Source organism: Anser cygnoides, chromosome 20 (assembly GCF_040182565.1).
Source record: "Anser cygnoides isolate HZ-2024a breed goose chromosome 20, Taihu_goose_T2T_genome, whole genome shotgun sequence".
NCBI lineage: Eukaryota > Metazoa > Chordata > Aves > Anseriformes > Anatidae > Anser > Anser cygnoides.
In genome coordinates, this window is record NC_089892.1 from 655,232 (window position 1) to 669,942 (window position 14,711).

A 14,711-nucleotide genomic window follows, 5' to 3' on the forward strand; every position below is an offset into this window, starting at 1 on the left:
GGCAGGTTCAGTTTGCACACTGCAGTGAGCGCTAATTCTTCACACCACTATTGTGGGGATACACAGCCATAGGAAAGTTTATATACCTCAACTCCCAAGGAAATAACAGCTGTTTCTGCATTTAAATTCTCACCATACGCTTTTATAGCTTTGGATTTCTTTATTGCTTTTTCTGCATGGCCTTTTACACTCAAATTTTCAACCTCTGATATTAAAAATATTTAAGTAAGTCCCTCGCAAAACATTTTCCTACATTACTACGAAAATTAAAACATTGATAACACCCCCCTCCCCCCCAAAAAAACGAAAACCCCCACAACACGAGATGTACTACTGCCACTTTTAAATTTTAAATCATCTTAGATTTTAGAAATAGCTTTCTGTAATACCGCACAAGCCTTCAGATTTTCCCCAGACCTCAAACACTGTTTCAGTGTTTACGTTTTACCACAAGGGATATCTCATAGAACAGCCTACAGTAATACCATAAAACAGCAAAGCTCACCTGCTTAGAGAAACTTAATTTTCAGCTACATGACACTATAGGAAATAATATCTTCACTGCTTTCATCAGGAACTTGGAAATGTACAACAATTAGGGCAGGCTGAGCACAGACTGCTGGTGCTCCAGCGATCAGAGCGGGCAGCTATGTGCACAAGCCAAGAGAAAGCACCGACAAATTGGATGAACACGGGAACACCACGCTCCCAGGGCAATGCTGGAAGGTTTTGCTCTCCCTTTCCACAGAGCCCAGCCTGGTGAGGGCAGCACAGCACCCGGGCAGCCCACCCTCTTCCAACAGAACTTGCGCATGCACAGGAGACCGCAGCCCCTGCGCCATCCTGTCCTGCACGCCAAAAACAAGAGACAATTCTGGCAACCGAGGGCAATACGTTATGCATGGTCAGGGAGTGACTCGGCTGGGGGGAATGGGGTGGGCAGGCCCTGCTCTCCTGAGGGACCTGTGCCTGGTGCGTGGAGGAGGCAGGGCACAGGGCAGTACTGCCAGTACCCCAGCAGAGCGCTGGGTGCCCTTCATCCCCTACGAAGCACGCACGGCTCTGGCACCGCAGCGAGAGCTTGGGCGTGCCGCAGCCATTACACTCGCACGTAGAGGACTGCAGGACACCGACATCAGACACCGAAGGAATGTTACGTGATCTCAGTGCAGAGGAAAGCCATTCACAAGTGCAGAAAAAAACCTTTTACAACAGCCTGCAACGCATCAAGAAGAAGATGCAAGCTTTTCAAAATAAACCACTCTTTTCATAATGTACAGCTAAGCCTCCTACTTCTGTATTTCTGTACACAGTAATTTAAATAGCAGCCTGAATAGTAAACATGTGTGTGTGCTCTGTGCTACTGTGCACCGAGTCCCAGATGGAACACCACCACTCTGCATTTCCAAATCACTAATGATAGCAAAATCTCAGGGGGAAAACAAAAGCAAACTCTCCCTGCGAGCTCTTGCCAAATCCTCAGCAATCAGAACGCCTGCGATTGCCACAGGCTGCGCTCCTCAGATTCAGACACCGCCCCCCCAAATGCACACTTATTTGTTTAATGAAGTGCCCACATATCAAGCAATTGACCACTGTTTCTTCTGGCTCGCGTCCAGCTCCTCTGCAGCCTACCAGGAGCAGCCCCACAATAAGCAACTTCTCAGGCACGAGCAGGGGACGCGTAGTTGCTCCCCACCCCAGAGTCTGCCACGACGTGACAAATCCGCGGCAGCCTGACAGCGTCTCCAAGACATATTGTAGTTTACGTTGTCGCTCGGGCTTGCCATCTGTGCCGCCGCTGCAGAGGCTGCTGTCGCTGGCTGTGCCGAGAGGATCGGCAGGTTGGCTGGCCCCACACAGCCCCTCGTTAGTCAAGTGTGCTGATGAGAGGAGACCAGGGCAGTCTCCAGGCAAGCTCCACTCCAGCGAGCGCTGCTGTGGCACAACGCGGGGTGCGCAGGGGGCTCTGCCCTGACGTCCGGACCTGCCGGTGCCGCCCCCAGCCACGACCCCACTGGGCTCAGCCCGACGGGCCAAGGCCTCCGCGCTCATCCTGCTGCACCGGAGCGAGGCGCTCTGCCCCGCAGCCCGCCGTGCTGACGGGCGCCAACGCTGCCCAGCCGGAGGCACCTCGTGGCCCGCAGCCGTACCCAGCCGGCCACGGCAGCCCGAGCGGCGCTCGCAGGGCCTCCGCGGGCGCTGCAGGCAGCGGGCTGCGCGGGCAGGGCGTCGAGCGACAGGCGCAGCCGCTCGGGGCTCCGCTGGTGCCTCCCGGGAAGGCAGCGCCGTGCAGCCGGGCCCTGCCTAGCGCTGCCTCCCTGACCGCGGAGAGGAGTCTCAGCAATGGGAACAGTTACAGCTTTTCTGTTCATCTTGAAATGACACTGATTGAAAAAACAGACCTGGATTAAATTTTCATTTTTGCTAATTTGATTGTCAGCCTTGATTTTCTCTATTTCCTGCACAGCTCATGACACAACATAATTAGTTCTTTACTGCTAGATCAAGCCATGAAAACACTTGAGAAAATACTCCTGGTTTTGATTATTTTCCTTTTTTTTTTTTTTAAAATAAAGTTAAGGTTAAGTACTGCACGGTAATAGCTAAATAGTACCTTGGTACCGCGGCTATATCAGCACCAGAGAACATGGATAGACTTCAAACAAGCTCTTCAAATTGCAAGTGTTTAGGAGCTCTTGATTTTATTATTTTTTAATAAAATGTCTCCTTTGAAGTCTCTGCACTATACTAAACTTCAAAGATCACACCTAAGCATGTGCTGCTTCCAAGCAACAACCCTTAATTAATTAGACCAGAGCAGATACAAAACAGGGTACTTGTGCTGGGCTGCGGAGGAATTTAAGCAGGTCTCACATAAGGACAGCGACCCTCTCGAACAGCAGCACCGAACCAGAGGTATTCCTCCAGCCTCTGCACGCAGGTCTTTGTGCTGAAGAGAAACACAGACATTTTTCAATTACTTTCAGCTCTAACTGTAACGATAGACAGACTCCGTGGAAGTCATTAAACTTGTAATGTCTGTCTGCAGTGGAGACGCAGGCATACAGAACTCAGGCTTGAGCAAACAGTTGCAAAAAGCATCGCAGGAAGCACCCACAATAGCTGCAGTGTTCCCCGGCAGGCAGCTGTAAATTTCTCCCTCTTGATGAGAGAAACATCCTGCTCAGTAATGGCTGCTTCCTTCCAGCACTTGGTTTTTTTTTTCACTTCACTAATTTTCAGTACCACAGGTTAGAACCAGGGCATATTACAGAAACACACTTCATTTTGTTACAGTATCTGGCCCTGGAAGCTTTAATTCTCCTTTGCTGAGACACCTACGGAGGTGGGAGGTTGTCACCGTGCGAGGATCTTCTGGATCCCCCGGCTCGAAAACCCCTCTGTGCACAGGGGCCAGGTCCCGTGGGGCCAGAGGCACTCGCAGGGGGAGCTGCGATCCTGCTCAGCACCAGCACCCCGCAACCTCGAGCTGTGCAACCAGTACATGTCCCACGGGGCTCCCTGTGTGATACAGGTACGCAGCACCTTCTCTCTCTACACAGTTTTCTTTTAAAGGTGTTTTTATTTTTTTGTTTGTTTTGAACATACATGCAGCTTTTTGCTCCCAGCGAGGGCAGGGAAAAGGCACTGGATGAGCTGTCACGTAAAAGGCATGCTTTCCATACAGAGGCATCCCCAAATGTGAACGGAGAGCAGAAAGGAATCACGAGCATGCTACAAAGGAAGGTGGTGGGACTTGCATCTCCTTGCCCAGTAGCCCACTACTGCCATCATCACGGAACGCTTGCTTCTTCCTGAAATCACCGACTTTTGCTCCAGGGACAATACTTCTCCAGCCAAAGCAGCCTTGTCAGGGAGCTGATGCCTTCAATGCAGGAGGGGATGCCAGCACGGCGCGGGCAATGCCTGCGCTGCACGAGGGAACGCTCAGCTGCCAGAAGCCGTAACGTGGACAAGGCCGGGGAGCTGAGAGGGCTGGGCAGCGTCTCTGTGCCCCCGCTATCTCACAACACACCCCGCACCACCGGCTCTTCTGGAGGAGGAGAGGTCTCAGCACCACTGCGGGGCGAGCCAGGATCTGGAGCTCCTAATGTAATTTACTTTAAGTGCTCAGAGCCATTAGTGGAGCCACATATTTCTATCAGGTAAATTTCATTTGCATATGCAAATTATATCTAAATACATTGCACCATTAATATGATCACTAATTACATAATAATAGTCGCCAATCTCCACACAGATCAAACTTACAGTTTTGTAGCTATTAAGGAAATTGTGCTTTGTAATTAAGATAATCCTCATTTCCAGATGCTAATTAACTATATAATAATTAGCTTCTTTTGCTAATGCAAATTAAGTATTTTCATCCTTACTGGTAAAAGAGTTGCTTATCACTTAAAAAGAGACAACCTAGAAATAATCCCTCCTCCCCTTTAAAGGTGAAAAGGTAACTCCATTTTTATCAGTCTCATTTGTGAATGCAAATTAGCCCTGATTAATCAAGTCACAGACAAATGCGCCCATCTCATAGCACGAGCGGTCGCCTATAGCTTCCCTCCTGCCCTCCCGGGGAGCGGCACACGCTCGGCGCCCACCAGCGGGCGCAGCAGCCCCGGCAGCGCCCGGCAGGTCCCCAGCGGCGCTCAGCGGGCGCGGGGCCGGGGCCAGCCCGGGCGGAGGGGTGCCCGCAGCGCCGTGCCGAGCCCCCCGGCCCCGGACGGCGGCGAAGGCGAACTGGCACGCCTGGCGGTGACTGATGAGGTCTACCTGCGCGGGAACAGACGGCTGACAGCCAGCAAGGCCTTCTTGGCAGGATTCAACTTGGGCTGCGATGCATTCATCATCTGCTAAACCAATCCACCAGCTCCACACCACCATTTGTCATTAATTATGCTAATCAGCAAACCATTACTCTCTGATGACACCACAGCACTTATTAGCTAGTTATGGCTTTTCAAAAGCACAGCTTATTGTGTATGCAAGTGCTGCGCATACATTAGCCTACAGGGAAGAAATGTCCAATTATGAAAAGAAGAAATTTGCTATTATCTCCTTCTAACAAACCAATTTAGTAATTATAAAAGTCTCTGAACTCAGAAGGATTTTTTAAGAGCTGAGTGATGAAACTGGAGCATCTTGTTTGCAATAACTTTCAGAGTTGGAACTAAAGTGAAAATACGGGAACGAACATTTCTTATTATACATAATTACAGTTGTTGCATGCTAACTTGAAATGATCAAAAGCAAAGAATTTATGAAAATTAGGGCTGTGCTGTCTTTTTCCTTAAAATATCTATTTATTTTAGTAAATATGCAAAGAGATTTGTGTAACGTTTTACACGTTTACATCAGCTCTAGGGCATACACGCTTCTAGGAGCGCCCATGATCACCACTAACCCTTGCATGCCCAGGAGATAACCGCTGGTCAGAAGGTCTGGATGACCTTGCAAAGCCCGTGCAAGGCATGCTGCAGGAAGGCAGCAGGCGCACAGCCTGATACTTAGAGTGAAACGGATTCAAGAGGGTGTCTGCAGACTCGACTGAAGAGCCTTATTGGAGCACCCAATTCATTTACAATTCCTAAGTTGTTTTGCTCACTGTGAGAGGAATACTACCAATTTTAGAAGCTTAATATGTGTTAAGAGCTCATTAATATCATCAGAGTAAATGGGCCTATTAAAACATCTTTAAGCAATATCTGAACATAAATCTCCCTAAACTATATTTAATGACTGTACTTAAGATACATTATATGCAAGTCTTAATGAGACATTAGATAGCATTTTGGAGATTAAAATTAGAGAATCCATATAAAGTCTGTCCACTTAATGTAGCCTTAAGCTACACTGATGAAAAGCATTACTACCAAATTATTACTTCATTAGAACAAATATTTTCTAATCATTTCTGATTTATGCCATTAGTCGTTTCCCTATATATTATTCCTACATATATAAAAGTATACACAAAACAATTTTCTCGTTGCACAGGAGACGGGAGGAATTTTGAGCTTTCTAATGGCTGAGTTAATTACTTGTCTTTTTTCTACTGAGTTAAAAATAAGCACTCTTTACCAAAGTCCATTTACTGTATCCCCACTTTTCTAATTTAATTGGAGATTTTAATTCCATTAACCACAGGGTCATTTTTTAAACATTTGCTGTTTTGCTTTTCAAAGATTAATAAGACGTCTCAGACTCAGCAGCCCTGGACCATACCTTCAGCCCCTCTCTCCACAAGCGTCTACGTGCAGCAGCAGAGACCTCGGGACAAAGCCCAGCCCCCGGGACGGGGACGTGCTCACGCTGCGTCCCTGACCGCAGGGCACCCACGGCCGGGAGCCGCGAAGGGCGCTGGCAGCGAAGCCGTCTGTGGGCAGGGGCACTACCACCCCATGGCTGGCCGAAGGAAGGAAAACCAAGCGACCGGGCGTGACTCTCAGCGGGAAGAAACGGTGCCAGTGCCGCCAGAGACCAGCGCTCCACGCAGGGCTGCGGGAGGGGACGACAAACGCTGGGGGGCAACGAGGAAATTCGGTGGAGCCCGGCGCTGGTGCCAGGCCAGGCGGGGCCCAGCCCGAGCGCCCCGCGGGCATGCGGGCCCGGGAACCTCCTCTGAAGGCCGGGTTCACACCAACCCGAACCACAGTAGCCTGGTTAGTGAGGGGGCTTCACGTGTGGCTTGTTGTGTATGAACAGCGTTTCGTTAGATAAATGAAGCCCCGCAACCTTCATGAATGCTATTCACTTACGAAATTATGCCATTGAGATATCCGGATCACGATGATCAGGGAAAACACCGGTGACACCTCTTGATAGGATTCAGCGCATGCTGCCTGGGTGACTGCTTCTCCCAGTAAAACAGTCTAACCACACTAGCTATTTTTAAAAAAATCCTTCTTTATTAGATGAAATCTGTACCAACAAGACTATTTTCATTTGTTCTGCCCAGATCTTCTATGCAAAAGAGAGAACATCTCATTGTAACAATTTTGCATTTTTAACTGTGCAAATTAAGCATTCTTCATAAATAACAGCCTGGTTTTCTGCACTAGAACTCCTTTTTATTAGCAGCACAGTAACGAACAATGAGCAATGTGTTCTATTATTCTTTGTCAAATCACAAAATACTACATTAGAATAACTCTGCTGGTCAATGTAATATAGTAGATTAAATTCAACTTCTGTGCAAAAACCACTGTAAAACAGCATGATAAGAAGGCTATAAAAAATTTAATTTTACTCCAAACTCCATCAGAAAAAAAAAATGGTGTGAAAAGTAATTTTGCATAATCAGTACACGCCATCTGGAACAATTAACCGATTTCTATAGAACTATGAGGATCAGTCATATCTGCTTATTAAAGATCAGAAATTATACAAGTAATAAATCCTTGAAAAAACTAAGCGTACTCCCGCCTGTCAACGCTATTTTAACTTCAAATACTGAAGAACGCCTGATAAGGCTGAAAAGAAGAGATTAATATATGCAAATTACATCCAGCATTTAAAATCCCCAACAACTGTCTCTGGTTTTCTGTCCCTTATTGCTGCCTTTATGTTTTATTCATATACCAACTCACCTGTCACTTCATAAGCTATAATATTATGGGGGTATTATTAAACAGCATAAAGCCGTGCTTTAATTGGAAAGCTTCATTGCATTTTCCAATTATTTGGAGTAAATTAAAAGCAGATGCACATAGTTTAATAAGGAGTCTAATATCAGTTCCGGGAAATCAAAATTCATTGTCATTACTATGCCGTGATAGTTTTGCAAACTGTACTCAATTTCAGAGGTTTTGAAAAGAAAATCTGTCTATGCAATCTGTTAATTGTCATTCGGTTAATAACTGTTTAAATATCCAAACCACATAGCGGCTTCCTATTTAAAAAAAATTAAACTATGGCACTCAGGAAAGCAAAACAAATACAGCGCAGCCCGCCTCGGAGGTTGTGCTCCACAAGCAACCGGTGCAAGTCCTCAGGAGCAGCCACGCGCCAGCGTCTCTCCAAGCAAGCGCAGGTCGACAGCACTGCCCTGACGGCACCCTGCCAGCAACACCCGCACCACCATCCTCACCGCGTCCTCCCACAGCGAGCACCGTGCGAGCCCCTGCCCACACGCCTGCCTGCACGCGCGGGGCAAGGAACCAGGTAACCCTCCAGGTGGAAATCCACAAGCACTTCCCTTGGAGGACGTGCAGTCTGAGTAAAACGAGTAAAGACCAAGTCTGGCACGTTACAGCGTGAAAAAAAAATGAAACTTTACACACCAGTATGCAGCTTCATGGGATTAACAGACTAAACGCATGACAAAGAGCGGCTCCGCAGCCAAAACCTTCATACAACTACGGAAAAATGGGATGGTGAAGACAGAATTTCACTTTGGACTACACCAGGTTAATCAGAAAAATCACATGCCCAAAAAAACTATACAGGCAGCAAAACTCGTGGCTTCATCTTTCACCGTCTGCTCTCAGCCCACCTGAGCGTAGCACTGAAAACATGGGATGTTACGCTACATCAGCAAGCATGCAAAAAAAATCTGTATAGCACAGATGAGCTGAATTTAGTAGGAAATACGCTCCTTTGAATCTCATTAAATACAGTATTAAGTAACACTTACATTTCCCTTTCTGAAATACGCAGCTGCAGCATCTTACATGAGCCTTCAGTCTCCCTGCACTGCTGGTTATTAATAGAACCTCTTATATTTTGAAGATTATCCAGGTCTCTAAGTCCAAAGACTGGAAATTTCAATAGGGCAGAAAAACAGGATGACTTTAATCTCAGCCCAGTAGAGGTTTCGATGCAGAATAAAGCTTGTGTCACAACTTGTCTGGTGTTTTTTTGTTTGGACCATCCTGATTAAAATTCGTTGTCACAAAAATAAATTTATTCTGCTTTTATTCTCAAGAAGTGCAAAGAACATACATGTGGAAATCTCGATCAACAGTAGGATATAGCACAGGGCCTCCCCCTTTAGAGAGAGGAATGTACTAAAATACGTGAAGATAGGAGGGTATTGCAAAACCACCAGAAACTATGCAGGAAGATGAAGATAAAAGCAATTCTTGTGCAGTGATCCAAAAAATAGCATCTTTCTTTTTTTCAAAATTACCTGTTTTAATAAAGCAGACACACTGTGCCAAGTGAACCATTTAATTATCTGCAAAAATGATGAAGCAAAACAATAGTTTGCAAAAATAAATGACTAACCTCTGATTAAAACGTCTGTCCTCATTACATACAGATAAAAGATACAGCATCTTCTAAAAGAAAATGTACATTGAAGAGAAGTAAGTGGCAGTTGTAGCATAGATAACCTGACATTTTGCAACAAGAAAGAAGTTGACATATGGGCACTGAAATGTAACGAAATCTTTCATTTTTCTTCCATTTCTTAATCTAGAAAGACCAGTGGGTTTTATTTATTTGTTTTTCCTAATGTGGCACGTGCGACAAGGCACCCTTGAGTCAGTCGCAGAGCACTGGAAAATCCGAGCTGCCAGAAAGCAGAGCGGCGAGCCCCCCCCAGCCCCCCCCAGTCCCCCGGCACCTTCCTTCCGGTGCATTCCAGAGCACCAGAGCATCAAGACTCAAGGCCGTGCTGAATAATCCGACAAGCTCCAGAAAGGACAGAGAATCTGGAAGCAAACTGCTACCATAAGAGCAGTGTGTAAAATAAATCCTTCAAAAAAAAAAAAAAAAGAAAAAGCTACCCACAAAAAGTTACGAGTCTCCTTGCCAAGGTCTGCATTATCCGCTACAGGAAAGCAACTCCCTCCCCACCCCAGGAACCCACTGACTTCGATGTTTTCCCAGATCCCTAACAGCAGTTTCCATTCCCGGATTACAAACCGACACTGGAAGAAACCCCATTTACCAAATCCTCCCGAACTTTCTAGAGGAGCCGCGTACCTGCCGCCTCCTGGCCGCGACTCACCGGCGGCTCAGCGCGACGCAGCCCGCGGCAGCCGGCGCTCGCGGCCCGCAGGGCCCCCGGGGCCCTGCATGGCGGGGTGCACCCCCTGCCCCTCCGGCCAGCCCGACCGTCCCCCCGGCACATGCCCCCTGCTTTGGAGTCGCTTCGTGCCGTGCAGATTCGCCTCAGCGGGCCAGCAGACTGAGCTGCGACCTGAGCCTTCTTTTGCAAGCGCTCCCGCCGCCAGCTGCGGCCCAGGCGCCACGCTCCGCCAAGGCTGCTGCTGCCACCGCACCCGCCCCAACCCGCGCCCACCAGGGAACGGCACCAGCAGCGCCCAAACGGCACCAAAAGAGCCCAGCTGCCCGATCGGATCACGTCCGTCTGCGCAGCCCGCGCCCCCCCGATGGGCCACGTGGGACACGCGCGCCTGTGCTGGGGTGGATGAAAGCCACCTGGGTGGCACAGGGGCTCTGTCTTAATTTAAAAAAAAAAAAAAAAAAAAAAAAAAAAAATATTAATTTCACAAAGCTTGTTCTGACCTGTCCACAGTGTCATAAAGAGGTAAATAAGAAAGCACTTTGAGGAGGAAGGGGAGCAGTAAGAAAGGTACACGATCCCAAAGCAAACAAAGCTGGAGGTGTGCAGGAGGCGCCACCTCCAAGAGCTCCCAAGGAAGCATCCTTCCCGCAGAGTGAGCTGCCAAGAGCAGGTCACCCAGTGCCACCCTGCAGCAGGCAGCGTCCCCCATCCCTCACGCCGAGCCTAGCTTCTCTGGGAAGCTACTTCACACAAGTAACCCTGGAGGTACAGAATTCTATGCCAGAAGCTAGGTTTCTGCCTTTGAGATGGAAGCTGAAGCAGTGTCTAGAAGTTCACAGGTTTGTTTCCTATACAAGACTGATACAAAGAGGCTCTAACTATTTTCTGCACGCATTCTGACTGGGCCATTCAGAAGTATCTGATGCACTTCATGCACTGCAATTTCTGTCTTAACAGCCCAAGGGCATCAAGTTTCAGAAGTTACACAAATTTTGAACATAAGGCACTCAATACAAGTTTGTTCTACAAGAATACCAGCAAACGTGTTTACCTGCAATGTGACTTAGAAGCTGGCTACAGTAAGATTTCAGGACCAAAAAATGACAGCCCCGCCCAGTGGTATGCAGGGTCACACACCAAAGCCAGTGATGGCTTTGCCCACCTGATATTAGCAGGCAAAAGCTGCACAACATGGAAGCACACTGCTTGGACCATCCTGTAATTCCTTGGGACTCACAGCTGAGAAAGTAAAAATCTCATTTTGCAAGCTTAGCCACTAGGTTCTAACGCAAAATCCTGCCACATGCGCTGCAAGGAATGTTAAGACTTTCTTCCATCTCTAATCCTTTTCTTGAAATGGCAAGTTGGTTGCATTATGTCTGACTGGCAGGTTAAAGCAATTCTGAAAGTTAAATCAAATGCTGGAGCTGATGCGGCTGCGGGGAAGCTCTGAGAGCTCCTGAGGCAGAGCACTGCCTTGCTGCCACGCGGGTCGTGCCTGGCTGGCCGTGTAACCTCTCCTCTGCTGGCCTTGTCCTCCAGCAGGGAGACAGCTTTTGCCTGTAGTCAGAATTTGAAGGCTTCCAACAGAAAATCCTGTAATTCTGAAGGTTTACCCATTGACACTTACACAGCAGAAAACTTACTGGAAGCAAGATTCCCACGGGGCGTCAGCATCTTGGCCTGAAACACACTGTTTATTCACTTCAGAGAGTCAGTGGTATTAAAGCCCATCCAGTTAGTGTTGCCTGTGAGAATATTTGCACTTCTAAATCTTTTGGTTTCTAAAAGGGTTAAAGCTTATTATTAGCATATAATTTACAGGTCCTTTCTCCCAGGAAAGAAATAATGCACAGTAAATGCCACATTCATTTTAATAATACATGTTACAGTCTGTGCCCAACATCTGCACAAAGGTAAAGCAGACAGATTTTTTTGACATGTCCCACTCTGCCATCCAAACACAGGCTTTTTGTTTCTTAAGTGACGGAAGGTTTAATCAAGAAAGCAGGCAATTCATCAATCGAAACAAGGCTGCTCACACCGCCCTGACAGCACACACATGGTTTTATACAGAAGAAACCTGGCCACCTGTCAGCAGCACCTTTTACATCAGGATATACAAATACACTGAGTGATCAATCCTCCAGCTCTTCCCATTCATTTCTTTGTTTTCTTATTATATTTTTCTTTATGCTAGATGTTGCCCTCATTCTCTGCAGGGATAGATGGGAGACAAGGCAAGCTGTGGCTGTTTATACACTATCATAAAAATTTATATACCTTTAAAGTGACTTATTTCCCTTCTATTTGAGTACCATTATTATAAATAATTTTTCACTTCATTCAGGAATTTTCCCTGCACGTTATCAACTGCGGCTGCCTGAGAGGGCTCCCTCTGTCCTTGTGGCTCTGATAAGCCAAAGCAATATGCAGCCAGAGGATGTTGAAGTCTGAAATGAAGGCAGTATGTAGTCACGACAACATCTTAATTAAGCTGAAGGCCATGAAGAAAGACTATGCTGTGAAATACTGAGCAATGTCTGTCGACAGGTCTGTCTAGAGCAAGGCATTCTTCTTCCAGCAGCTGCCCATTTGAACATGCTTATTGCACCTGTCAGCTCCTCAGCACCATGCTCCCAGAGACCTTTTGCAGATCAGCTTATAGGCAATTCTGTGTTTTGGCCTTGGAAGCACGGCGCGGTGTGGGAACGGGAGCCTGCTGAATGTGGAGGAGGTGGCCGGTGGCACAGCGCAGCACTACATACAGCGGCACGGGGAAGGCTCCCTTTGCAGTGCTGGGAGGGCAGGGCAATAGTTTCCTATATGCAGCTTGTCAAAGGCTGATTAATTAGTTTGTTGTGCAAACAGGAGACTCCCTAACTTTCTGGTCGCACAATGTTTAATTGCCAAGACTGGAAACGACAAGGAGCTGGTTAAAGACTCTAACTACTACTTTCAGAACCATTTCTTCCAGGTTTGCAGTAATAATTACATTGCATACATGGAGAAGTAACAGGACAGTTCCAGTGGGGACACGGCAATTTCTTCCAAAAACGTATTTTGGTAGAACCAGGTAGGCTCGACAGCCAGAACTCACCTCACCTACCACAAACAGGCTGAAAGCCGCTGAGAGCTTCATTTTCACGACTACTGAGAAAGTCTTAGGTGTCTGAGACCACAGTGCAACTCCTCACGTCACCCTCCTTTCTACCTCTCTCTTCCTCAGCACCCCATCCTGCTCGCACCACAAGAATGCAGACTGAGGTGACACCAGAACTAGAAAGCAGGAGACTGTTTGTAATGGCTTTTGTTTCCCTGTGCCAGTACCAGGAACCTTCCATTATGCTGAGAGCCAAGAGAGGGAGCCAGCAGCATGTCCACGCGCCGGCAGCGCCTGCTCTGCAGCAGCGGAACCGGAGCCGCGTCCCTGAGCTGCCGGCCCGTGGTCACCTCGCCTGTCCCGGTGGCCGCCCAGCACCGCAGCCCACGGGGCTCCCTGCCGCCCACAGGAGCAAACCCACGCTCCCTGCGTACCCACCGCCCCCAGAGCGGCAAACCCCAACCCGGCAGAGCAGTTGGGGCGGCAGTGCAGAAGCATTAATAAGTTTCCCGTTGCCATGGCACTGCAGCGAGACACTAACATCGCAGCAGAGATAAAAGGGACTGGCTGCAAACTACACCGACATAACAGGAAACTTCTGAATGGTTTCCACTGTGCGTCTTGGGGTTATCCTACCTTGGTAACGTTTAAGCACGCAAAGGGAATTGTCACAGCACCTAATCACAGCTGCTGAAAAGGCTGCAGTGGTCAGGAGTTATGCATGAAGATCCCTGCCAAGGCACAGGATGTTTCATATGACAAGAGCCTTTCTTCAGAAACGTCTCACAGCTGCAATAGCCATTACAGCACGCGTATGCACAACCTGTCTAACAATGTGCCTGGAGGAGAACCTGTGCCGTTGGGGGGTGTACAGTTATATATTTTGAAATGTGCTTCTATAAACGCGGAGGACTAACACTATGCTCAGTTGTTCACGTGTGTTTTGTACTTTGCCTGTAATTACCTGGTAAAACATTCAGGATCTTTGCAAAATAGGTCATCTTTCCAGGCTGGTTATGCTACAAGCAGAGGCAGTCCATGGGAAGTCCCAGAAGCAGGATCATCCCCGGTAACACTCATGTAGAACTGCTGCCACTGTTAGTGCGTTTGATGCTTTATTAGGAGAGAAGCAACAGCTTTCCCATCCTCTGTGTAGGATGGTCTCATGTGAACACAAGAACATGCTTTCCCTTACATTTCTAAATCTATTAGGGCAGGAAAGTAACAAGAAAAACGAGTACTGACAAGAATTATGCCATTGTTATATTCCATCTATTTAGGAACCTGAAGCTGCAGTTTCAGTCAGAGATTACCTTTTAAATAACCCTTTGATTATGGTACATGAATTAATGCCATGTTCCCATGTTAGAAGTGTCACTCACTATTAATAGAAAGGACCTGTGAATGGCACTTTTTTGCCATCTTCTCTTCTCTGATTATGCACAAGCAAGTACCTATTGTACAACCCACTGCTGCTTTTCGTGGGTTTCCAAACCATCCTGAAAATCTGCTTCAGCCAAATGAAGGGATTTTACCTTCATTAGCTTTTGCAGAGCCAGTGTTAAAGCTAGTATTTTTTTTCCTCTTGCAAAAATGTCGTAACAAAGAGAAAAC

General features: G+C 47.4%; 1 protein-coding gene across 13 annotated transcripts in view; it reads right to left on the reverse strand.

Moving 5' to 3' along the window:
* Positions 1 to 14,711, reverse strand: part of MVB12B (multivesicular body subunit 12B) — a 67,603-nt gene that overhangs the window by 18,684 nt on the left and 34,208 nt on the right. Inside the window, exon 8 of one of the 13 annotated variants that reach the window (XM_048052959.2) lies at positions 2,840 to 2,953. The exons of the other annotated variants lie outside the window; for them this stretch is intronic. Coding sequence (XP_047908916.1) covers positions 2,874 to 2,953 — 80 coding nt within the window. The 3' untranslated portion in view covers positions 2,840 to 2,873. Of the gene's footprint in view, positions 1 to 2,839; positions 2,954 to 14,711 lie in introns of those variants that run through there. 13 annotated transcript variants of the gene reach the window in all.